Source organism: Falco punctatus, assembly GCF_963210335.1.
Source record: "Falco punctatus genome assembly, chromosome: 1".
Taxonomy (NCBI): Eukaryota; Metazoa; Chordata; class Aves; order Falconiformes; family Falconidae; genus Falco; species Falco punctatus.
In genome coordinates, this window is record NC_137580.1 from 31,998,996 (window position 1) to 32,026,362 (window position 27,367).

At 41.9% G+C, this 27,367-nt stretch overlaps 1 protein-coding gene across 5 annotated transcripts in view; it reads left to right on the forward strand.

Moving 5' to 3' along the window:
- The first annotated feature begins 263 nt into the window (after positions 1-263).
- Positions 264-27,367, forward strand: part of CCDC149 (coiled-coil domain containing 149) — a 68,398-nt gene continuing 41,294 nt past the window's right edge. Inside the window, exons 1-3 of one of the 5 annotated variants that reach the window (XM_080371533.1) lie at positions 264-16,901; positions 25,250-25,411; positions 25,949-25,987. In XM_080371533.1, coding sequence (XP_080227659.1) covers positions 16,830-16,901; positions 25,250-25,411; positions 25,949-25,987 — 273 coding nt within the window. In that variant the 5' untranslated portion in view covers positions 264-16,829. The remainder of the gene's footprint in view (positions 16,902-25,249; positions 25,412-25,948; positions 25,988-27,367) is intronic. The other 4 variants (XM_080371532.1, XM_080371536.1, XM_080371535.1 and 1 more) reach the window with 4 other exon arrangements.

Here is a 27,367-nt window from a genome sequence, read left to right on the forward strand (position 1 = left end):
AGCCAGGGGGCTGCCTGCAACCCTTGCACAGCTCCTAGGTAGAGGCAGGCACCTCAGAGATTAACAATTGTGGTGGCCATCCACAAACCGCTCCGTGGGATTTTCCCCTCTCAGGATTTAAGCATTTGACCCTGGCCTCCCTACAACATGCAGACCCCTATCACCAGGAGGTAAGGCTTCACAGCCCAAGCCTCTCCCTGGAGTGTCACAGCACTCTCCAAACTAGCCAGCTGCAACATGGCTTTTTCCTACCTCATACCAGCATACTCTTCATGCCAGTCCCTCTGCTGCCTTCTCCTCACCAAGGGTGGGTGTTTTCTCTGCTTCTTCCTCCTCTCTTCGTTGGCTCTCAACCACTTAACAGAACCAGCCACAGCTGCACCTTACCTACACCGGCCAACCCGCCGCCCCTGAAGCCAGCCCACAGCTGTATATTATCAATGCTAATTAACCCAGCTTCATTCCTCTACAGGTAAGTTTCTGTGGGTTGAACTAGACAAGTGCCATCAGCTCTCCGGAGCACCTTCGTGGGTGCCTGCTCACACCCTCGATGAATGCGGGATTACACAGGGCAGTCTCACCTCTGTGAAAGCGAGGAGGAGGGGACCTACCAAAGGGAAAGTGACTCACTGCAGAGCTGCACTGTGCCTCAGCCTGTGAGAAATGTGTGTGGCTGCTCATCAGCATTTGGGGGGTTTTAGGTGGGGCAGTGGTCTCCCTTATCTGTAGTAGCTTCTTGTCCAGTACTGGTTTTAAATTAAAGTGGTTATGATCCCTGTAGACATATCAACTGTACTTTGAGATACAGTGGAGCATATATGGAGATTTAAGTATGTTTAACCTTTGGCAATCATATTTCCTAATCATCCAGATGTATTATCAAGGCAGTCACCTAGTTCATTATTTACCCATGAGTATAAAAATAATCATGATGAATAGAAGTCTTAATTTTTAAACAAAAGATTATAATTCAGACTCTCTTTGCAACTCAGTTAAACAAAAATTAAGCAAGCCAGTCTAGATTAAGGTTGTACAGTAATCTCCCTTTCATACAGTCTGCCTATACATTCACTAATATAAATACATTCATAACTGTTACCTAGCTACTTCAGTGGTTACAGGTCTGCCATATATGTGCTAAGCACAAAGTAGAAGAGCGAGTGAATATCACAGGTTCCTCATATTTCTCATAAATGTGAAAAGTCTAGTGTATTTCTACCATAGAAATGAAGACTTGTTAATGCTTGTAAAGGCAGCCTGGAGGCATTAGAAATCCCATACCTGAACACTAATGTGATGCATCAATAAAAAACATTGAATTCAGCCACTACATTTTGATAATGGAGAATTGACTGTATAATTTAATTTAGGGCACTCCGCAAAAAGAAACTTCAGTAGTCAGAAAACATCTTAATTCTCTCTGCCTTGTAATATAGGTAGGTCTCTGCAGAGTTAGACGGAACAGAGAATAGTTTTTCTTCTGTCCTTTTGTTATGCAATTCTTAAACACAGAAGGCCACAGGCAAAAGCTGCTGTAACGGACATTCCGGTTAAATAGAAGAAAAGAAACTAATCTCAGTAAGTGTGGTCAAACACGGCACCATGTTGCCCAGGGAGGTTGTGGGGTCTCAATCCTTGGAGATACTCAGAACTAGACTGCACAAAGTCTCAGTAACCTGACCTAACTTTTATATTTGCCCTACTTTGAGCAAGGTGTTGGACCAAATGACCTCCAGAGGTCCTGTTAGCCACAACTATTTTATGATTTTATGATAGATAGCAAAGTCCTTTTGATGCATTAATTGACAAGACTTTTTGTATTACCAAGAGGGGGCAACATGTTTTAATTCATGCATGCATATACACTGGAAGTAGGCAGCCTGAGTTCTAAAGGGAGGACAACAAACACCATATAGGCTTCAAATATCTACATGTAATTTCACAACTTCAGCAAGCAGTCTCCTGCTACGAGTCCTGATGGTGGGTTTTGAAGTCTGCAAGTCTGGCTGTGTAGAGGAATTAGAGAGGAATGAAGCTGGGTTAATTAACATGGATAACACGCAGCTGTGGCCTTGCCTCAGTGGCAGTGGGTTGATTGACATGGATGATGTGCAGCTGTAGCTTGTTCCTGCTAAGTGGTCAAATAGCACTGAGGAGTAGGGGGGAGGGTTGGAAGGAGCAGCAGCAGCGTGGTCTGACCTCTGGAGGAAGGTGATACAGCATGTACAGTAGAATCTGACTGATGGTAAAAGCCTTGTTGTAGCCTACTAGTTTGTGCTGCAACATGGCTGTTTCATAGAGGTTGGGCCACATCTTTGTAAAGTGGCTCACAGGCTGAGTTGTATATGTACAAGTGAAATTTGAAGTAATTTGTCCAGAATGCCATTTTCATGCTTTCTACTTGCACTAAGCTGAAGCTTTTTTTTTTTTTTCTCCCCACCTCTGGAAAGGTTATACTACCTCCAAATAGACTAGGTAGTATTATGTTCCTCTAAAAGGTCACTAAAATTAGGCCAGTTCTTAAGAAGTTATTAACAGCAGGTCTCATTTTCAAGTTATTTCTTTAATGATGTTTTCCAAAAATTCATTTTGAGCTTTTTTCTTTTCATTTACAAAATGGCCAATTTTTATACTAAAACTATTAAAAATTCGTATATATTTATGTTTCTGTGAAACTATTACAGCAAATACACCAGTGCATGTACATTCCTCCTTAGCTTGCATAGTCATGCTAGCCTACTTGCTGTAAAGAGTAACAGCATGTTGTACCTTCGCACTGGGAAGAGGGGAAAAAACATATTTTTGACAGCAGCTTGAGTAGGATTGTAAACAACATAACAAGCTGTAGAAAGACTAAAGTGATGCTCTCTTGCTGAACAAAGACCTCTAAAGACAGATAAGCAAGGTAAGGTACCTGGGTACCAATATGGCTTGTGCAGATAGGGGCTGAATCTGAATTCCTCTGCTATGGAACTATGCGTCCCCTGTGACATGCAAAGCATGCCTTTCATAGACTGAAAGCCATTCTGATTCAGACTAAACATTGTAACTCATTCTCATTAGAAATGAGTTAGGTAATTTAGATTAGTTTCAGGTAATTTAGATTTTCAAATCCAAGGTTCAAGTGGCCAAGCAAAGATCTTCCTTCTTTTCATCACCTCACTTTCATATCCCCTCTAAACAGTTTGAAAGTGTGAGCTAGTGGAAACTCAAGTGTTCAGAGACAAGGAGACCAAAACCTCGCTCAGTGCTGTGACTCTGATGAGCAGATGACAAGGCAGCAGGTAAATTCCAGATATTTTGATTCCCAATAGTCTTGATATGAAAAGTGATTTCTCTCTATTGTGATCACTTTCTAAATCATGAAAATTTTTTTTAAACTTCCATACTAGTCTAAATTTTGGTATTTTTTTCAGTATTTGGAGGTTCACACATATGCAGAAATAGAATTATGGGGAGTATTCCCTCTCATGGTTCAACGTTACACGTTATTTAGGGTCATAGCTAAGCAGCAGAAGTGCTGTTAGTTTCTGAGGGGAATGATGCTAGCCCTTATGGTGGTAGTATTGAACAGTCAACTATGTTTTCCTGAAAGCATGCTTCGGTAAGTCTGCATGCCAAAAGAGCTCTGGGATCAATCAAACCTTCACATGCTCTCCAAATAAACCGTATTTGCAGACCTTTCAGCTTTATGCAGCGACGGGCACAATCCAAAAGAAAAACCATGCTCCAAACACCTCAGATGTTTTGGGAAGTAAGCTCAAAACTCTTACCCTAATATGGGTCACCTTTAACAACTTTATTTACAGAAGCAAAATTCTCTCTGATCGAGAGCATGGTCCTGAAATCTGTAACGGGATCTCATTTGTGTGGTTTGATTTCATCTGGGGTTTTAAGACTGTTGGTTCTTATTTCTTCATGTGCTATTAATTTGTGTTCCCTGACAGAATAAGCACAAGATTCATTTACATGAATAACCCTGGAGGGTTGAAATGCCCCGGTGCTGTAAGAGAATACCTCATTTCTATTTATTTTTTGTGGCAGTATTTTTTTCCCCACTGGTTACTAACTGCTTTTGTCCTAACATTATGCCAGTGTAAATCTTGGGAGCTGATTTAAATCCTTCCCTTAACAAAAAAGAAAAATGGTAGCTGTAGTGGCAGACATGAACCCAACAGGCAATGCAACGGGGGGGTTCACTCCCACATTGTCTCCTTCTGATGTGGTACATGTGGCCCAGGTCACACAAGCACCCGCACAGCCCCACTGCCAACTAGACGGCTGTGGGGGAACGTCCCCCGGCGCAGCCTTCATGGGCAGCTCTTTGCTTCTTATGTAGCTAAGCCATTGGGTGAACGATACCCTGTGGGCTGCTCAAATTTATGCTTTCCCCCCTCCTTTTATCATAAATCACTTTTTCCAATATCACTTGCTAATATGCTTAGTTATTGTAAAATTATGTAGAAGTATGGTGTACGTGGAACAGATCCTTAAGCAGAGAACGTTTTACAGAACTGCCTATGCTACTGCTCACCTGAAGCCCCCAAATCATGAGTCAGACCCCTGAAAAGTCACAAAATCCTGCCATTTTTTACTCGCATGTGTGATCCTGTAACACCACTGATTTTCTGTGCAGCTCGTACAGTGTGCAGCTCACTCTTTTGTGCCAGGACCCCTCTGTTTGGGCTGGGACCTGAGTGGCTTGGTCTCTACTGCTTTTCCGAGAATCTGCCTTAGCTTTCCTGTGCCACTTTCTCCTGTTGCCTGGGGAGGTGTTTAGTGCCTGCCCCTAGACTTGCCTGGTGGCAGGTAATGGCCTAGTGCTTGGACTCTGCTGCGGGAACACACTTTCAGCCCAGCTTGATGTGTCCATGTTGTTCCTGTGCCTTTCTAATTTGCTCAGGTGCTGGATCTTCTACCTGTCACCCTCTGCTTGGCTGCCTTTTAGTCTTGGAAAGGACTGCAGTGACAATCCACAATCACTAGCCCTCTCCCTCTGTTCTGTGCCTGTCCTTTATCCCTTGTGGTGCTTGGTGAGGAGGCACTCCCTGCTGAGCCGTTCTGCACCCTGCAGCTGCACACCCTCACCGCTGCCCTGCTCCGTGTGCTCGGACATGCCAGGTGCTCAGACACACCTCTTGCCACTGTGAACAGAGGGTGGCCCAGCTCCCAGAACCAGAACACAGCACACCATCAGTATATGTATCCTGGTGTATGAACCATCCCTCTGGCTTTTTCCCCAAGTAAATAGTCTCCTTTTTAAAGAAAAATTCTCCTTTTGTCTGTTGTCTGTTGAGGTGGAAACAGTGTTATCTTCATATGTTAAACTGTTCCCATCATACTCTCAGCTGGATATCCAATGCACTTGGCTCAGCTCAAGCCTATACCTTTTACATGCTTAGCTGTGTACAGTAGATATTCGTCTTGTTTGGTCAACTCTTGTGCTTTCCATCACTAGCTGGCATTTTTCAAAGTCCTGCCTCACATACCCAGCCCACCCTCTCAGGGAGGGGAGTGAACTCTCTGTGAGAGCCATGGACTAATCTGCTGGACCCAGGTCTTGTGTATCACTTGAAGTCCTCCTGGGAAAGGCGATGGTCCAACAGCCCAGAGGCAGTTGTTTGCCACACACAGTCCCTGCTTACACCCTGGTGCCTGTGTGCTGCTGTAGTTACCCTCACGGACTGACATTATCCTTGGCTCCCGTCACCGGCGGCCAGGGTAGGATGTGCCATAGTGCCTCGCGCGGGCTTTCTTCCTGGTGCTCTGCAATGGCTTTTGCCAAACTGCAAATACACCGTGTGCCCAAAAGTAACTTGCCAGCCTTACAGCAGAGACAGCAGTCCTCACTCTGGGCTCGTCTGAGAGTGGTACGGGAGCCACGGATGGGATAGTGACAGGTCTGGGGATTCAGGAGAGGAAAGCCTCTCTGATCTGGACTTTCATATTCCTGAACTTGTCCTTCAGTCAGGCCCTGGGGTGGAGAGCATGGAAAGCTGCTCAAAGGCAGACTCACAAAGTCAGCGAGAAAAAGGGACCATCTAGAGCCAAAGGGCAGAAAAAAATAAAAATAAAATACAAAAAGGAGGAAAAAGAGCCAATGCGACAAAAATAGGGAAATTCAGAGTAGATTTACTGTAAAGAGGCGGGGGAAGGGAAAGGGCAGCTGAAAGCTAGAAAATTACCCAGTAGGCTAATAAAAGGCAGGTAGGTGCACATTTTCAGGTTCTGATTGTCCCTTCAGTTAAACTTTTATGCTTTTATTTAGAGTCAAGAGAAGGAAGATGGATTGTCAGCACGTAACAAGCTACTATTTTAGGTCACAGTAACTATTTTAGATCTTGCAGCCCTAGGGATAATATTTTCTGTATTACTTATGGGCTATCTCTACAGCACTCAGTTCTGATGTAACCATGCCACAGCATGCAAAACCTTCTCTATAACTCCTGTCTCAAAAGGAAGGATTGAAACCTTGGCCTTTCTAACATCAATGAAAAAAGTATTTCACTTCAGTGTGCATTCAAGACTTCATCTCAAACATGGAGTCTGTTCAATACCGAAAGCTTTGTGAACTTCAGGTCACCACCAATGCCAGCCTTGAGTGTTTTTTCCCTAGAAACTAATGTAAGTTGGCAGGAGTTTCTCCCATTCCTTGTAAGTGGAGAGGCTGTCCCAGGGTTAGTATAAAATAAGCTGCAATTCTTACTTTGAAGAAGAATTGCTCTATGTGGTGTAGCAGGGGCAGGTTTCGCAAAGGTGATTAGAAAACAAGCGTTTGCAGACAGGACTTTCAATGAGGACGATATCTCCTCTAATCTGAGCAGTCTCTTTTTTCCTGGCTTGTGGTGTGCAGCACTTTACAGGCAAACACAAAGGCAAAACAGCCATGTGCTCTGAATAACTGACATTCAAATTAGATTGACAACATAATGAAAGCTGAATAATGTTATATTTGGAAGTTGTTGATAGAAATCATCCCTAGCTCATATCTTGAGAGGATAGTAGGATGAGTGGTTATCTATGTCTCTGCCACTCTGCTTCTTTCAGTCATTTTCCCTTCTCATCTTGCCCAGCACTCTTCAAAAATAGCCTCTTTAAGATATGAAATTTATCTTTATTCTTTTAAAAAAATATCCTCCTAACTTTCTGGGTGGACTCTTATAACGCTCCGATTATGTTTTAGAGTTGGTGTACTCAAATCCTCACTGATTTCCAGGATGGGTCTTAAATCACACATTATAGACTCTTATCCCCCAATACTCTGCTTTGGATTTACAGTTCCAGTTAAAGTTACATCTGTGGAGGAAGATGACATCTTGCTGCTCCCTATCCTTTTAAAATACCAAATCGATTTAAGGGCTTAACTTATTGTTATAGTTTATCCTGAACCTTCTGAATCAGTTCATTGAATTTTAGCTGTAGCTATATAAAATTCTATACAGTGAAATTGTTTGGCCATACTGAGAATGGCTATGCCATGATCCGTCAATGCCACTAACTGCCAGCAATAAAGGAAATTCTCCTTTATTCTCCATTCATTTCAGTGAATTTCTAAAAGTACTATTGAACACCAGGAGTATATTTTACTAGGTTTTAATTTTTTCCTCCTTCTTTTAAGGAGTACGTCAATGATACTTAGCTGAAATGCACTTCACCACGGAGCGGCTTCAGTAGCTGTCAAAAAGAGACACTGGGAAGACCCAACAAAATACGAACTTGTAAGAATGACTGTAGTAGTGAGCAAGATAATGGAAACATTTATAAGGGAGAAGATTACAATTCAGTTAGAGATGTGATTTAGTAAAGGGAAAGCTGCATAGTTCTGTTAAAAGAAGATCATATATGACAAATGTATTAGGATCATTTCGATGCATTGCTGAATTGATAAAGATGAAATCATTGACATAATTCATCTAGATTTCAGGAACGTATTTGTTACAGACTGTACAGGAGATCAATTTATAAGGTCAGAAAGCTGAGCATAGGGGACAACTCTTGAAATGGAATACAAATTGGTTTAGGCACAAGAAACAGATGGTGTTAGTAAAACGAAACAATTCAGGGTGCGATGAGGTATAGATATGCTTGAACACAAATACTGAATGCCACATGATTCGGGTCCCAAATAATTTGTTGCACTAGGAATGTGGACATGGGCAGGCCTTCACCGCTTTGGAATGGGAAGATTTGCGAACCTCGCTGGGGTGATTGATTGAAAACAACCATGAAAATGCAAATCATCATGGAGAAGCCCATGTACTAAATACACTTCTAAAGTCCTCTACAGAGAGCAGAAAAATGCCTAAAATTCACAGGTGATTAACCACTTCTACCTGCTTTTTAACACCATCTGTGCACCTTGTTAAATAGCAGATTGAAACAGATACATTTTCCTGGTGTGTCAGAATCTGCCTAACCACTAAAGCTGAGAAAAATGACATTGTGTTGTTAGTGAAACCCATCAAGAGTGCAGAATTAGAGGGCTGGAGATCGCAGAGTGCGCTCTCCATCACAAAATGTCCAAGGAAATGCCTTAATCAGGCTTTGACTTCTTTGTTCTTCCTGTGTGGATTTTTCCTCTTTATTTTAAGAATAGACTGAGAAACAGTCTAGAACTGAGCACAACTATGACTGAGCACAGCAAGCTCATAGGAGAGTCCTAAAAACTAACTATATTCCACCCAGTCTCATTTTTCGTGTACATAAATTGGCTGCCATCCTACTCAAACACTGGAACAGCAAGGAGACACATTGCTCGGTACACTCTGTTAGACAATAGCGTTATTGCTTCTTTTAAAGCAGAAAGACCAGATATCTTGAAATTTGAATGGGAATTAGGCTCCTCATAGCATTTGAAGTTCCACCATGGGTCTCCCCACATCTTCTAGCCTTAAAGTTGCTTAAACAGTGTGATCCTCTTGTACCCCACCTCCAGTGGTGAAAAGTTAATTGTATTTTTTCCAGCCTTTAAATGTATGTATTTCTGTAAATCAAAGATGCTTCTACTTAACAAGGATCTTAATATAAAACTTTTAAGTCTATGATGGACAAAACCCTTCATTGGAGGAAATCCTTCTGGCAAAAGCATGTAGAGTCTAACCTGTTCAGCTGAGGTCTGAGTGTCTTTGGTTCCTTATCTCTGGATACAGCTAAACACACCAAACTGCTAGTACACACCCTCAAAACTACCCCTTCTGCTCTGTTGGCAGGTTTCAGGATTCTCATTTGCAAAAGAAGGCAGATGTAAAACAGGTGGCTGAAGAAAGTACCATAGATACACATGGCATGTACAAATTAATTTAAATCCATTTTCATTCATTTCAGTACGCTTGCCTTAAAATTGTAATTCAAAAGATGTTTCATAATTTTATTTGTCCCTGCAAGGTGCCTCTGGAGAACAAGGCAAGGGCCAGGGAGAGTACCCACTTCAGCCTGTGATTTCTGCCCACTGTTGAATACAAGCTGAGCCCACAGCCCTTATCTTACCTAGTGTCATGGGGTTCTGTTCGGTACTGGCTGTTTGGTGCCTCCAACATTTGCCAGAGGGAGTAAGTAAACATACTAACTGCATATGACCTCTCACTAGCACCAGGAGATTATATTTTAAATTGATTCAGTGACCAATAAGCATGAAGAAGAAAACCCTTTATTGGTGAAAGGAAAGAGTTTATTTTAAAAATAAACAGTTAGGAACCAAGAATAAAAAGAAAAAAATACGACACTCAAAGGTAAAACAAGCAGCAAAAAATAAATAAAAAGCATAAACCTACATTCACTGGAATAATAATTTAGTAAGATCATAATCTTGATCATACACATAATAATAATAATATCACACACAGTTAAATGTATAAGCCAAGTGAAATTCTGGAATAGTCTTACAACTATTATATAATACTACATCTTGTCCAGAGTAGTTCAAGGGGAGGTGTATATTTGAAAAAAGCTCCCAAGCACCCTGGTACTACTAGGCATAAGATCAGGCTATACAACATTGAGCAATTAGAAGTCACACAGAAAAAGAATCATAGAATGGTTTGGTTTGGAAGGGACCTTGAAGATCATGCAAGTTCCAACCCCCCTGCCATAGGCAGGGACACCTTCCACTAGACCAGGTTGCTCAAACCCCATCCAGCCTGGCCTTGAACACTTCCAGGGATGGAGTATCCGCAACTTCTCTGGGCAACCTGTTCCAGTGCCTCACCACCCTCACGGCAAAGAATTTCTTCCTAATATCTAGACTAAATCTACTCTCTTCCTGTTTCAAGCCATTACCCCTTGTTCTGTGGCTACATGCCCCTGTAAAAAGTCCCTCTCCAGATTTCTGGTAGGCCCCCTTTAGGTACTGGAAAGCTGCTGTAAGGTCTCCCCAGAGTCTTCTCTTCTCCAGGCTGAACCCCAGCTCTCTCAGTCTGTCATCACCAATACATGAAAGTGGAAGGGGCAAAGAAAAGAGACAGTTGCTCTAGAACAGCATCTACTTCAGTGGCTCCTGAAATTTTTTTCCATCTGCTAATAAACCTGGAGCATAATAACAGATCACTTAATTTCTTAAGTTAAACCTGTTGCACTTTTATAACTGATTATTTATGTGAAGAGAAGGAGGTTATATCCTTCCAGTTATGGACTCTATCTGGGATGTAGAAACGCAAGCTTCAGCTCCTTGATCCAACTGCTTTCACTAACTGGAGAAGCTTCTAAGAATAAAAGAATGCTCACCCACCTTCCCTTAGAAAAGACTGAAGTTGAAGCCCCAAAAGTCTGCATAATTTGAACATAAAACAGGCAGATTTCAGCTCAGTGTCTCTGTATGGTGCCATTGCCATTCTAAGGCATGCTGTCAGGCTTTGATGTGAAGTTTCCTCATGAACCCAGAAACACTGCACACCAAAGCTGATATATTTTGTTTTTTCCGGACAGACATTTTCAAATGGAAAATTGTTTTGCTGTGATATTCCTAACAAGTTCTGTTTCGATTTATTTTTTGTGCTCTTTGTCAGTGGGTTTTCTTTCTTTATTCCCTCTAAATTGACTAGAAAGCACAGGATCAAGCTGGCTGTCCTTTATGTTCTCCACCTTGTTCCTTGCTTACAGCCTGCCAAGTATTGACTGTGTATGTAAAGCAATGGTCTTCATGCCGAAGAATCTGGTGTGGTCACAGCAATAAATGTGTCTGCAATGGTCCGACAGCTCTCAGGAATTTGATATACCCCACCAGTTGAAAAATGAACTTAGAAGTCTGAAAAGCCAGTCATATGTCAGATTTGATGACAGTACTAGGTCACTCTTCAATTTCATAGTAGCAGAAAGTAGTCTGAATTCCCCACCTGTATTTCTTAGTAAAATGAACTATTTCTTACATTATTCCAGCATACTCAGAGGAACATAAAATGCAGTACACGTTTCCTTAGTACCCATCAGTTGTGCCTGTCTGAGTCACTTGACAAAATATTTTCTCTGATCTTATACTGCATTTTTAGTTACCTCAATAGCAAGAAATTTTAAGGGAAATAATAACAATGCAGAAGGAGGGCAGTGAGAGACTTTCCAGTCTCTCTTGAGAGACTGTCTTGACAGGAGGAGTTTGATGCCTCTGGGAAAACAGAATTCATTTACACTAACTCTATATTCAGTTGTAATAACAAGGCCTTAAAACAGGCTCTAAGATTTTAAACTTTTTTCTTTACTGCTATCTTCCAGTTCCTACTGAGTTGCCCTTATTTTTGAGGTGAGGGGAAGAAGAGCCATGAATTCTGCTGGTGAACATAAAATAACTTATTCATAATCCCTACAGTTAATTTAATATCACTAGCAGAGACAGCAGTGCCAAACTTTTCCAATACAACCTAGATCAAACAGATTAATTTTACAGATGCTTTTAAAGAACTTGGAGCCTTCTTGTCTGAGTTGGATTTGAATGGCCCCCCGCATTTTCCACAGCCTTGTCCATAGCCTGGTGTTCCTGGGTGACTTCACTGAAGTCCAAGCTTGGTGTCGGGCTAAGTATGGCCACAAAAGAGAGCGTTTGAGCTGAATAGTTCGGTATAATGGGTGTTTACTAGCAATATCTAAGGGCTGGTGACCTGCTCAAATGCCTGTGCCCACCATCCCACCCTTTTTTGAGCATTTCAGCCGTAGCAAGCTAGGAAGCACCCAAGCAGCTCTTTCCCAATGAAACCGGTATTGCCTGAGGCTGAAGATTTCTCTAGACAGAAGTGTGGCTAAGAGTTATATGCTGCAATATCACAGGGCCTTGAGAAACCAGCCTTTGAAACAGAATTGTTCAAAGCACTTGCATTTGAAGTTATTCATAATATATAGTACTCCTAGAAAATCTATACAGCAGAACACTCTTGACTTCAGATTTTCGATCACTCAGAAAACCTCACAGTTAGGATAGTTCTCTTGCTTATCAGTGTTAATTAATTTTCAAAATCAATTTGTTTTCAAATTTGCAGTCTCTCCTCTGCCCCACCACCTGGCAGCTTTCCCCTCAGTTCTTTCCACGAGCACTCGTTACCTGCACTCCTCCCTGCTGGCTGCTGCTTTGCATCGTTTTTCCCTTCCCTCCTTCAGCCAGGCCTCACCACCTAGCTCCTTCCCAGAGCTGGCTTGTGCAGATTGTGGTCTGCTCCTGTCTTTCCCCCCTATTTCTCTTTCTTCCATTCCCTCTCTAGAGGAGAGAGTTACTCCACTCTGAACTCCAGTACCCAATCACACCAGCTAACAGTCATACAATAGCTTAAAGAAAAAAAGAAAATAAAGACTGTCTCCAATTTTAATGTTACATGCAGCATGTAGTACACAAAGGAATGCAATACATTGAAGGTCCAAAACTGCTGAAGGGGAAAAAAGAAACACCATCACTTTAAAGATCTTTGTTGTTTCCCTAAGATGTGTCCTTCACGGACTTGACTGGGCACAAAAGGATTCAACATAAATGAATAACTGCTAAACTGCTTCTGATCTGCGGATCATATTGTCCTGCTGACAGATCATGCATGTGAAGTAGAAGAGCTGATACAGGACAGTGAAACCATCAATGAACCTGAGAAAATTGTGAAGGTGCAGCTGGAATATAAATGGACAAAAAGCAGCCTCTAAAAAGGAAAGGCAAAAGCAAAGGAAAGAAAACAAACAGGGGAACAGATAAATGCTAAAAGCAATAGTACCCCTCCCAACACAGGGTGCTTCCTCCAAAATGTGTGCATGAGGTTTTGAGCATGTATCTATCTATCATCACGTTAGCAAGAACATGCGATAGAATAATGCCGATATAAATTACCGAAAGTACTAAAATGGATGTTTTATCTATGATAGCTTATATCTTCATTCAGATGTATTTAAGTCCTGATTAAATGGAACCCTGAAACATCTGTGGAGAGTCAGATTGAATCATCCCTTCTGGGGACAAGCACTACACGTTTTCATTACATTTCAATTATGCAGCTTGTCCAGATCTTAAGGATTTACACTGGTTTTTTAATCATATATTTCTTTAGAGTTGGACATGGATGTAATGATGATGTTGGTGCAGTAGACAAATGTTGACAAAAATAAGCAGCAAAATTTGAAGCCATCAGTTCGTTGGCTTACCTATGAATAAAAAACCTGGTTGTTTTCTTTCTTAATGTCTGGCAAAGACACTGATTTCTGAAAGCTGTGTTTTAGAACTCTTGATTAAATCTCCTACAAGTGAAAACTGTTGGTTAAATCTCCTACATATGTTTACCTTGTTGCATCAAAGAGCCATAGTAGCTTGGATCTGATTCTGAATGTGCAATTTGTCCAGGCAAAAAAAAAGTTTTTTAGAAAGTCTGGAGCCTTCTTAATGAAATGTAGAAAATGCTTAGAGAAGTAGAGAGTAATCTGGCAAAAAGATAGATGAACTCAAGATACTGAGGGAAAGATTGATCACAAAGCAGAATTGCAGAGAAAGGAGATGAAACACTAGAAGCAGATAAGTTTATCTAGTGAATGTATAGAGGAAGAAAGCAAAGAAGATAACAGATCTAGAGACAAAGACAGTGGGATGGTAGCTGAAGGAGGAAGGTTGAGAGATGATTTTTTTTACTCAGATGTTCAATGACAATACTGTATTCTTCTGATGTCGGCAAGGTGACGGTGCAAAAGCAGTTACTGCAGCAGGTAGAAGAATCAAGACACCTTGTTAGTTTTGCAATTAAAACAGCAGACTGGTACTCCTGAAACCTGCAATTTCGCTTCCTGGTTATGTTTGAAACTTTGGTTTTCTTGAGCAAGGCAATTACTTCCCTCTTCAGTTTCCTTTTTATAAACTAGGGTGATAGTACTTCTTTTCTACCATCATCTCCTTGACTTGTTTGTCTAAGTTAAGACAGGAACCATATCTCAATACATGTTTGCCTAGAGGCTGGCAGAGTAACCTGGTCCCAGCCAGGACCATTGCGTCGGAGTGTTGCAGTAACCACTGGTAAGTAACACAAAAAGGATCAGGAAAGCTGAAGAAACCGCCAAAAGGCTTGATATCAGGCACTAAAAGTGATTACTTCAAAATACGTATTTGCGTTCTTTTAATTCCTTTCTGATCCTATCAAGCGTACTCAAGGCACATTTCAGCTTATTTTTTATATATTGAATCTTTCTTTTACTTCAAAAGAAAGTGGTTATTTTCATCCAAGAGCTTGGGCTTTCTGAAAAACAACAGCTCACATCAGACTTTTGATAAAATCGTAAGAGCTGGAAACACTGAGAGTTCCTTTTGTTTTAATAACCTCTCTTTCATGAATATTTACTTCTCATTTGAATAATTATCACCAATAAAAATTAAAACCCTATGTTTGTGGGGAGTGTGAGCAGCTTTGGGATTAAAATGAGTGACATCCCTCAAAAATAGGACTATCAGAGGGTTATCTTTCTTACAAGCAGAGCTCTTTCTACAAGAGCATTCCGAGTCTGGAGCACTGCAAGACCAAGAAAACAGAGGAGAAAAATTCTCCAAGTGAGAAGCAGAACTGGGAAAAAGATTCTATTTGGTTCATCTACACTAGCAGTTATATAGCTTCAGCTATTAGCAGTCCTACGAAAATGATGGGGATTCTAGTATCATTAATGATTCTTTTAACCACTGGGTTTAAATTGTAGTTCTTGTTCATTTAATTTTCATTATTTGCTATTTGCCTGTGCAAACAAGATGCTGTTTTCAGCAATGGTTTGCTGAGAAGCCTGTGAGGACATTGTGATTGCGATATATCACACATGTGATGACAGAAAGCACAGAAATATATGAACAAAGACGAAAGACAAATGTACCCTCTAGAGCACTAAAGTTACAGAATGCCTAGACACGAGGATAAGCTAATTTATGAATCGGAGAAATAGGCTATAATTTGGAGAAAATGCCTAAGTTTGATTTATAATTTGCAGGTAGAATGTATGAACTCTGTATTTATCAGACTAAAGTTCCATACTAAAGCTAGCTGTTCTCCTGGATTTTTTTTTCTTTTTTATATGGAGATAACCACAGGCACTTATTAAACTTGATAATCTTACATACAAAGAGAGCTCCTGCTGGGTTTAGATGTGGCCTGTATTTCTTCCCGTATAAACTGTTAATTAAGCACCTGGAACTGAAATGTTGTCAGTGGTGAGACTTGGGCATCACCTGCTTGAAGGGATGTGAAGCTGTCAAAGGAGGATCTCTCAGCCATTTTAGAGAACAGAAGCACACCGTGCTTAAATGCCAAACCACAAACAAATCTTAACAATGGGGAAATTGTGGTAAGGAACGAGGCACACTTATTTTACTGTGTTGTCTTGTGCTGTCTGTTGTGTTATTTAAAACAAAGCGTAATTGTGGGTTAAACTGCTCGAATACTCCATGCAGTTACATTTGGACTCTGCCTCAAAACACAAGCCCTGTGAGCACTCATGTGTTAGGAGTGTAACAAAGATCACACCTGATGTGCCTCAAGGTACACCTGGTCCATGGGGATGTACCACGCAGCAGCTCTGGCGGTGGGGCTGAAGAGGGCCTGGCAGGAGCAGAGGTATCTGACAGGAGCATGGTCTGGGTAGCGTGCTTGTGTTTCAGAGCTGACGGAGGAGTGTCGGCACTAACGGGGAGGAAAATAAACCGGATTGACCCCTGGATTGTTGCATTATTTACACCTCCATGAAACAAGTAACAGAGATCTGTGCCCAAAGTGGGCAGTGTCCCAGCATAGTGTTTTGAGAAAATGGTTTTCTACCTCTTCGTTCTCCTGCTGCGTCTTGCTTTACACATACAATGCTTATACATAATTTGCAAGGGTTTTGTTACCTATATGTAATACTAAGGTCTCTACTGCAGTACAGACCCCTGATCCCCATCCCCTCATCACCTGGCCTGCAGGTATGTCTGGCTGTTCAGTGCCTGGGATCACAGCAGAGCCCTGCTGTTCTCTACGAGAAGCCCTAAGGGGAGGAGGTCGCTTCTCTGGGCAACGCGCCTCAGACAGCGCTGCGCACCCTTGGCAGGTGCTGCGGGCAGCCAGGGGCCCGCCACGCTGCCGCCGGTGTGACCCGCGCTGTCCCTTGCGGCCCGGCCCGCCTGCCCGGGCACGACGGCCCTGCCCGGCGCTGTGGGGTAACTCGCCGTGCGGAAGCGGCCTGGTGCCGGCAGCGCGCCGCGGGCGGGCCGCGCTGGGCCGCGGGCGGTAAGGCGCCACCGCAGGCCCGGCTCCGGCAGGCCCGTGCCCCGCAGGCCGCTGGGCGGCCCCGGCCGGCCGGCAAGAGGGGGCCGTAGGCCCCGCCTCTCCCCGCAGGCTCCTCGGCGGAAGGCCGGGGCGGGTGGAGCCGCTCGCCGCCGCATGCCGCCGTGGCCCGCCGGAGCCATGAGCTCCCACCGCAGCGAGAGCGACTGGCAGGGGCTGGTGAGCGAGGTGAGGCGGCGAGGCGCGGGCAGCCGCGGGCCGGGGCGCCCTGCTTCCGCGGCGCGGCCTGGACGCCGCGCACCGGCCCGCCTGGCACAGCTGCTGAGGCGGCGGCCCCCGCCCGCAGCCCCGCGCCTCGGGGAGGCTCTGCCGGGGCGGGGGGCGCAGCCGTCGGGAGGGGACCTCGGCGCGGGGTCGAGAGGGGCCCCGCTCCCACGGCCGGGCGGCTGGAGGCGGAGCCGGCGGGGGCGGGGAGGGCACCGCACTGTAGCCCGGCGAGGCTAGCGGCACGGCCACGTCCGCCGCCCGGCACAACCGCTGCGCGGCTGCTCCGTACTGGGGGACAGGCGCCTGCGAGCCGCTCGGCCGTGCTGGCCGCCGCGGGGCTGCCAGGAGGCGGGTTTTGAGGCGCCGAGCCCGCTGTGGGCGCCAAACTGCCGGGGATGCACCTGCGGCGATCCCGGGGCCGCGGCCCGCTCGGGGGGCGGCGGGGTCACTCGGGCGGCGTGCACTTGGTTTTCTTACCTGACCCGCACGTGGAAGAGGTTTGAGACTCGTGGTGCCAGTTATAAAACAGGAGAAAAATCTGTATCAGCACAGCGGCCGTGAGCCTCAACAGGTGGAGTGTTTTCAGAATACCAGAATAGAAAATTTTGTTATCTACTAAGTCCACATTAAAACATTCACAAAGTTTACAGGGATGCATTTTCATGTAGCATGAGTTACTAAATTCAAAACAACCTGAGGTCACTATAATTTAAGGGAATCTCGTCAAAGGCCACTCTGTTTCATAGGCAAACCCGTGAAGGTTGAAGTAGGTTGGCATGCTGATTTTTGCATTACATTAATTTTGCGTGACTGTAAAAACAGTGTTTTTATGTTTATAGTTAGCAAACAAAACGTCCATGCAAATGGCCTGGCCCTAGATCAACCTGACTGTGTCTGCTGCCCGAGAGAACAGTGCATGCAGGTGAATTCCTCTGATTTAAGGGCTTTGCCTGTTAATGAGCGTGGCCTGAGGCCCTGACCTGTCAAAAAGATACATGAGTTCAGGGTCCTGAACCTGTCACTTGTCCTGGTGATTTCAGTGGGAGTTTGTGTGGGCCCAGGTCTGTGCTAGCACGGTACATTCGGTATTGGTGTCTACCTATGCAACACACTAAACAATCCAGAAGGAAGTGAAAAGTGTACTTTTTAGTAGTGTCCTGATCATGCAGTGTTGCATCTGACATGGTGTCACATGGCAGGGAAGCGTAAGAGATAGAGACAATTCATGAGGTGTGTTCAAAGGAAAAGTCCATATTCTCGGCTTTTAAGAGTCATTTAGATTTACTTTGGAACCTTTTTAGTTTTGATACGATTTAACCTAAAAACTCAATCCTGAAATTGAAGACTTACCTCTGGTAGGGGCTTCTGGATTGTAGGGAAGGTTAATCACTGTGCGAAGCTACATTCTTGCAAATATTTAAGCATACATCTCATTTTTTTTTTAGGAACAGTTAGAGGCCTGGTGATTTCCTCTTTTGCTTCTTTTTTCTCTGTTCCCACAGCAGGCTTACAGCTGGTTTTTCTGCATGAGGTCTGTAGCACGTGCTGTCAGGGTATATTCTTCTCTCTTTTGCTTTCCTCTGGCTGTTGTGATTAACTTTGTGCATTTTACCCATTAACTCCAACTTTCTAATGGGTCTGTGGAAAAGTGGCTGTAACTTCTGAAGCAACCTGTAATCAGTTTTTCCAGTTGACTGTATTCCTCGGTGGTACAGAGCTTCTCCAAGCATCTTAGCTTTAGTGTCTGCTAGGTAATGTAAGTTTTGTTCCCTGTGCATTTTGTAAATGTTTTGAAGTGCTTTCAAAAATGTAAGATGACAAAGGCAAGAAAAGATATGGTAGCTCTAAACAAACACTGTTGCGTTGCTGATGCTGCACAGTTAAAATATAGAATGAGGTTAAAAATCTTGCTATAAAAGACCAGAAGCTGGTGGGTTCAGATCTGTCTGGAAAAAAAAGGTCACATTCTTTTTAATTTTTAATTTTCACAAGGTTGGTCCTCCCAAGTTTGAAAGCTAGGAGTAATTGAAATGCAGCATGGTCTAGTAGTGGATGGTGTCTCTGTCCATGGCAGGGCTAGCTGGAACTAGATGAAATTTAAGGCCCCATCCACCCCAAACCATTCTATGATTTTTAAAAGTCTGGCATTTCAGGTGTTAAGAAAAGTGGTAGGTCCTTATACATACATACAGAAAGGTGACCATACTGTACTCTTCACTGAAGAGAACAGAATTCTTGAAAGTAATTTTGGTCACCAGAATCTTGGTTGTAGAGTTTTGTTTGTCTGCTTTTAAGTGTTTTTGAATGTCCATACTTACATCTCAGCTTGACAGCCATGTTTACAGATATGCTAAGCTGTTGATTTACACAAGCCCATGTGAGTCAGCTCCTTAGTGATTCAGTTTTCCTGTCTGTAAGGGGGATAAAACATAACTAAATCCCACGAATATGAATGAAAAACATGATTTAAGAACTTTGTTAGAGGGTAGTTGGGGGCTACTTTTTGAAAGGTTGTAGAGCTTCCAGGGTAGTTGGGGGCTACTTTTTGTAAGGTTGTAGAGCTTCCAACTCTGTATGTTCTGCTGTGGATAAGGGTGTGATTTCAGTTTTTGCCTGAATCCCATGTAATCTGTCTTGGAATTGTGTTCTCTAAGGATGATGACAGAATCAGTGACAGAGAAAGGAGTAGGTGGTATCATGATTTTGGGGTGGTGACATGAGTTGAACAGTATTGGGAGATCATGTGTGGTAGTGAAAAAACACTTTTACATAATCAGCAAGACCACATCTGTCCTTGCTTTAGAGAGCTCACTTCTACAAGTTTGGTCTCTTTTCTGCTGAAGTCTGGGAGTGTGCTTCCATTCACTTCATTGAGAGTTGGCACTAGTCCAAATTTAATACTGCTTAGAGAACGTGTACTTTTGGCGGTGTTTTCCACTGGAAGTGAGAAAGGTTTCCTAGGAAACCCATAAGACTAGAGTGGTTGTCCTCCATTCTTTCTGCTAGCTTCTCCCTCAGATTTGCCAACTTCTAGAATTAAATCCAATGTCAAAATGCTTCTCTTTTTTTCCTTGTCACCTCCCACGCATTAGAGCATTTACTGTATGCTATTTACAGCTACTCATATGTGACTGTGCTTCCTAAAATTAGTTTGAAGAAATTTAGTCTCCATTTAATTTGTCATTCTCAAGAGGCTATTTCTTGATTATTAACTGTATATGGTCTTTGGCACCACAGAGAGAAGAGATATGCTTGTGCTTTTGAGCTCCCTTGCCTAGTAATTGCCAACTTAAAACTTGGGGAAAGAGTTTTGGGGAATTATTTATCAAAAGTGCAGCTATTGAGTAGTAGTTGTAGTTGAAATAGCTAAATGTTCCACACATGAATTCCGAATAAGAATGAGAAACCTAACCTGCTTGTAATTGGCAGAGCATACCTTTCCCATTGATTGCACAGGTTTTTTATGTGGGCAAGAGAGAAGAGGAAGGAAAATTAGTGAAATGTTCATGTTTATCATATCTCTCTAACCTTCTGTCATGTTATCTTTTCAAACACAGCATGAAATGCAATTCACCAAACATATATGAGGGGACCTGACAGGCTTTGGAGCCACTAATTCCAGAGCTTTTTTAAACACAGGCAAATGCCAGTGGCTGTAGGGAAGAACAAAGTGGAGTAGATGCTCTGAGGTCCCTGGGTGACTGAGTTGGCATAGTCATGGCTTTGTCATTTGGAAAAGGAAGTGGAAATGCTAAAAGAGCTGGCACTGTGACTTACTGCTCTGCAAAGTTCTTGGGGGAGTTCTGTGGGAGAGGTGGCATGGAGACCTGCATGCTGGGCTTTCAGGCAACAAAACAAGTGTTTGTTTGCCCTGTTTGCATGTTCCAGGTTGGACTAAGATACCCACAGGGATGTTGAGGAACAAACACAGAAAGATTAATAATGTAATCAGATGCACCACATACAAAACTTTTAAGGGCACCACATCACAAAATAGTGTTGACGAATCAAATCAAATTATGGTAATTCCTAAATGACCAGTGAAGATGATGTGGTGTAGTGTTGTCATCAAGATAAGACATGGTGGTCTGGGGCGTTGCTTATGTCACTTACCTCATCAGTGAATGATATGACCATCCTTTGTGTTTCAGCAGTCAGGACGTAGTGAAGCAAGCTCTGGGCAGCAGGCAAAGCAGAGCTGATGTTGTGGAATAAAACAAAGGACACTGCGTTGTCTCAAGATTTATCAGAGATCAGGACATGCGATGAGGTGGCAGGCAAATGGCCAGTAATTGTATATTTCTCTGGATTTGAGTGCTTGACTCTTTCAGACAAGTTGAGCCATTTAATCTGAAGTCAAGGGGAGCAACATTACTGAAACACAGTCAACAAACACCCTGCATAGTGACTTTGCAATGCATTTTGGGGCGCTTCAGTTTGTAATTTCTACAACAAAATTGCCTCCAAAAGGACGGTGAGGAGAAATCTGATAAAACTGCAGACAGTTAAATAGCAGTTGGATCCCCTGTCCAGAAGATGGAGTAGAGTTCATGGTTTCTCTGAGAGCATGGTGGGCAATAGGTTTCTAGGCCCATCAGCGTTTGGGAGGACACTAGGTCCTGGATTGTTGAGAGAACATAGAATGTGTTCCACAGTGATTCCAAAGCACAGTTTGGAGGTAGTACTTCTACTTCTACCCTCAGAAAATTAGATATTTTCCTTCTTTGCACTAATTGCCCTTAAATACCCAAGTATAGGCCAGTAATTTGTACAAATCTAAAATAAATTATTTTGTGATAAGAATTTGGTGTGTTTGTTGGTTTAGAAAAAGCAAGTCTAAAACCTTGACAGTGTCCCAGCTTCATCAGATTATTAGACCATGTCTACGGTGTCTTTAATAAGATCTATCCAGATTTGTTGCTAAAAATAGCAATGGACAAATAGCAAGTGTTTGATCTGGAGGGTCACCTTGGAGCAGTTACATTCTCCTGTAATGTCAGTCTCTTTTTACTCAATTTCACTAAAGTAGTCATCTGGCTGTAAAGCAGTTCAGGCAGTAATGTAAGAAGTCATATATATTCCTTTAATTATTATGATCTTCCTTGTAGCAATTATAATTTGCTTTATTGCAGATAACAGCAAATGGGTAGATAAAAGTCACTAGACAGATATGAGAAGTTGTATGTTGTAGCTTTTAGATTGAAAGTATAGCAGCTGGTTCTTGGTTAACTTTGTTTTTTAAACTCAAAGATTATTTTGGAACATCAATTAAAAAGAAACAAAAGACAGTAAGAGTATTTTCTAGTGACTAGCGCATAACAGAATTCATTTGTTTGTCTCACTGATAGAGAGTACATGAGACATAGGCTTTCCTTCAATTGCAGAGGAAGAAATCTCTATATGAATGCCAGAAGCATCTATTGAATACTTTTTCTCAGAATAGATGAGAATTTTTTTCTTATTGTCTGTGTTGCTCCAAAAAGGCTGTTGAACTCCTGTGTTCCTTTTGACGGCATACCAATTTTGCTGCACTTGCTTGTCCACATATGGGAAATTGTTGGTGTGACTCAGTTGTTTCCCTGAGTAGAATTAATTTCTGTTGTATAGTTGTTAGGTCAGTTTATGACAATTACTAATAATTATTATTTTTTTTAATATTCAGAAACATATATATTGAATAACCTCCCTGAGGTCTGTCTTTGTAAAATCTGTTTTTTCTTCAAAAATGGTAATTAGAATTTGAAAAATACCTCTGTTGAATAATCAAATTCCACAGAAATGCTGTGGCTTTATTGTTTCTTGCACCATAAGGCCATGGAAACAAGTGACTATACATTTTTACTATTTTTATTGCATTTATTTGGGAAAGTCACTATATACAAAAGTTAAAAATATCTTTAAAAAATCTTCTAGGTGGTCATTTTTATAGCAAAATCCAAACAGTACATTGATGAGAGATGCCAACCCCTTTCTTCTGTATGACACATCATCAGCATATAATTAATCATATTAAAATATACTTTAAACAAGGAGGACGTCACTATTCATTTAGACCCTGAACGCAACTCTCCCCACAATCTGTTTATGGTTCGTTATTCTCAACCTAACAGATAATAGCAAATTCCCTTGCCCCTGCCAGTGCTGCTGTGAAAGATGAAGTCTTCCTTTATGCTTTGAGTGTGTCCTTTGTGGAGGGCTGTGACGCACGGCAGAAACAAGATTTGTTTAGCACTAGGTCTGCATTTCTGCCTTATAAGTAGTATTTTTTTTATAGTCTTATCCACAAGCTTCTGACTGTCGTTCACTGCTTCATATACCACCACTCGGGCCAGGCTCAGAGGCACCTGCTGGTGGTGTGGGTGACTAAAGCGAGATGTTTAGCTTTGCTTCTCTCGCATTGTGTACATTGTATAGGCTGTTCTTCTGCTCCACGTAGGTGTTGGATGGATGGGTCAGCTTCATTCTTTCCGGTGGTTAAAGGAACAGGGCAGGCTACTTGGTTCAGGGGTTTGGGCTGCTGGGTGTTTTTGGTGTGATGATGAGGTTTGCTTTTACTCATTTTTATTTGCAATTACTGTATTAGATTGTTAGTATTTAAAAGCAATTTAGTGAAGGCATATTTTAGAATTGACTAAGACATGAGATAAAACTGGAAAAAAAGAAGAGAGATTGTCAGAGGCAAATATTTCACTCTGAGGAAAGGAATTATTTTATCAAGTTTGAAGCAGTTTACCATGTCACTGTAATCACATGCTGACAAGTTTAAAGTTTAGCTTCTGATACTTTTCAGTGCTTTATCAGGGGACTTGACATTTGTGTAAGGTATCAGTAAGGACATAAGTACATAGGTATAGTTGCTTTTGTTGATGCCAAGGCATCATAATCCAGAAAATTTATGGCAGGATTTCAACTTCAATATTGCCAGAAATAAACTTAATCCAAGGTGGAAGTGTCCTTTTTGAGAGTTCAAATCCCTCTCGGAATTGCTTTTCTCATTCCCTTCCCACTTTTTTGCAACCAAGTGTTTACCATTTTTGGAAAATGTTGGTGGTACTAATATACCAAAGTCGCATTTCCCTTTCTTATCGACTTGAAATTGAGGTTAACAAAGTCAATTCTAAGCAAGTAGTACATATGAGTAATGATTTTTGTCCCAAAGAACAGCACTGACTCAAACAGTATGGAAGTGCTGATGCTCATGCTTTGTGCAAGAGCCTATAATGACAAAGTATTCTTGTCAGTGTATATAATGAAACTATAAATTGTTTTCATGACTGCTGTGATATTTGGTCTCTTGCAGAGCACACTTAGAAAGTGGTTAGTGCTACGCCTTATGTGAGAACATCAGAAATAGAAATATATGCTTTAGCATGAGCAGTGTCAAGTGATGGGTAGGAAGAATCTGCTGACGGAACATCACGTTAAGTGAAAAAACTGCCCAAAACTTCTGATAGGTAACATTCAGCCACTGCAGGAAAGGGTGACGTACAGGTTACTCTTTCTTCCTCTCAGTGGGGAAGGGCAATGAAGCAGATCAGACTAATGCAGAACAGGTAAGATTTGCAAGTTCTGCTTTGGTTTGTGCATGAGGCAGTGGCTGGAGGGGAAGGCGCACCTCTGCCTCCCCTCTCCATTCAGGTGTTTGCAATATTCCTGCATTATTTCGCGTTCTTCTGACTCAACAAGCACGTGTGTATGGTATCACAGCTGAATTAGGTTTTTACTTGTGTGGGTACCACACTGTAATTGTTTCAGACTCAAGGTAAATTTTGGTTGCTGCTCACGCTATCACTTCTGCTGTAACATGGTCCTGTTTCACTGCCCAGGTGGGAGGCCGAGCCCAGAGGACATTGCTGGTAGCATGGGGAGGAGGAGGAAGGAAGGGGGAGTGGGGCAGGAGATGCTGGTTGCTGAGAGCTGGGTATTGTGGACGCAAGTAGAAAAGGGAGTTTGCAAAGGGTTCTTTCTAGGAGCTTTCCCAGGGCTGTGGGTCAAATTGTGAGGTTTCTCATCCTATTGTGTATGAGGAAAAAGAGGAGAAACTTGAATTGCTGAATTCTTCTCACTCATGGTGTTCAGGTGAGCATGTGGCCTTACAAATGGATTTCAGGCTTCTGATACAACAGATCTCTTTCCTGTGATTATTATTAGTAAGATAAGACTACTTGTGGCAGACTTTGATCTCATGCAGAGAGTCTTCCTCCACCTTTTCAGACAAAAACTTGAGCCTCTTGAACCTAGTTCGGGCTGGGCTAGATATGGCTTGTTACAATTAAGTTGTGGTTTGTTTTTTTTTCTCTCTTCTGCAGTACCTGGTGTGCAAAAGAAAGCTTGAAAGTAAAAAGGAAGCATTGCTAATCCTTTCCAAAGAGCTGGACACCTGTCAACAAGAAAGGGACCAGTACAAGCTTATGGCAAATCAGCTGCGGGAACGACACCAGTCTCTGAAAAAGAAGTATCGGGAGCTGATTGTAGGTTGTTGTTTATGAATACTGTATAACTGGGGGACAAGGGTGAACCTCACAAAAATGGAAAGAAGTCCATAATGACTGCTGTAAAAATGTTTAGGTACTTGTTCACAGTAGTCCTGCAGTTGTAGAGCCCTGATCATATTATTACTCATTTGTTCCATGTTAGTGAGGTAGTGCCTGTTATATAAGACACAGAAAGACACTGCGTGCTCTGAGGAAATTAGTTTCAGTCATAATTTCATTTAAAAACTGACTGTGGTATTATTATTCCACAGCAACTTAATGTACCATTATGAAAAATAATGCAACATAAATTTGTAATGACCTGCTGTTCTAGAAGTGTAAACAAATCTTCAGCCTTAGACAGTTTTTTGAGTTGAAATTAATATTACTGGTATTAATCAAGATGCAGTACTTCAGAAACATTTTTGATAACATTTTTGTTAAAATATGTGTTTTAAAATTTGATCCACAAAGTTAATATAGTTGCTGGCTTCAGAAAAAAGTTGCCAGTAAAATATGTCCATTTATTTGTAGGATGGGGATCCATCCCTTCCGCCTGAAAAGAGGAAACAGGTAGGATTTATTTTTCAGTTCATGTTATTTATCTGTCACAAAAGTACTTTGCAAAAGTGTGAAAATATTAACTAAGAAAGCTGGTAAAAAGCAAGCATTTCTGTCTGTTGAAAAGCTCTGTCTTTAATCTGTGGCTTCCTGTGCTTTTGTCTAAACATGTTTCATTCTGAAATATCTGAACTATCATTAATTAGAATATATGGCTATTGCTTTTATGTTCACCTGAGACTGAAATTGGTCAGCGTACAGAGACTTGAGATTGTTCTCCTTGTTGTTTGTCCTTCATGTATTGAGTCCTAAAATGGGTTCGTGACAGGACTTCTCATACTTAAAAGCAATCTGGGAATGCATTGTCTGCATTCCATAATTGTTAATTTATTGTTGTGAGTACTGTTTTCCATTAGATACTCTCCCAGGTCACTTGGGCTCTGAGTTATAAATGGTAAGAACAATGGTAATTGCATTTTATGGTTCCCCTGGAAAACTTTTTGCCTGCTCACCTTTTTTGTTTGTTCCCGGAGATCTACATAGTGTGTCCCTGTTGTGGAGTGTTGCTTGTCACATCTTAAAATTATCTTAATTTTTAGAGAAAAATGGCACCCGAAACACAATGTGTGAGCAAGGAGAGGAGGACAACCCAAAAGAACAAGAATTGTTACTGTAATTGCCAGTCCTGAAAGTCTTTTAACCATGTTTAAAACATGGTTATTGCATTCCCTTAATGGATCAGAAGTTTTACTCATCATCCTTTCCCTAGGAGTTTGCATGTAGTTCTTGCTGTTTTCTTAAAATTTTAGGGACTCAGGGTTTTGATTGTTTTAAACTAAATTTTCAGAGGCAATATAATTACTCGTTCAGGCACTTAAATAGCTGCCAAGAAGTCCGTGGCTCAGCATAGAATCATTTAACTTCCTCATTATTTAGCATAATTTATTTGAAATTCTGTTATTTCAATAGAATTCTAATAAAAGGGTTTGATCAGGTATAGGTTTGTGCATTCTGACTACTAAAACTGGAGTTTAAGAATATACAATTAAAAGGGGAAAAAAGGAAGGGAGATTTGCCATTCCATGGATGTTGGTCTGATTCATCTTCCATCTTCCAAAACAAATAAATCTAACACTTGTTTCTAAAACACTAGCAAAATTTAGGCTAAATTCAGAAGCTGTGATTATGTTAAGTTTTGGCAAATCTTACCATGGTAAGCATGTGGAAAGCCATTTAATAATTTAGCTGGGAGGGGTTTTTTTTGCTGAGAAAGCTATGTATTTGTGCTAGGTAACGGTGAAATAAAGAAAATCTTGTTCTCAAATGTGGTCATTTGTAGGTCTTCCTGAAGGACAATATATACTTTAGGTTGTACAGTTAGTGCACTTTTTG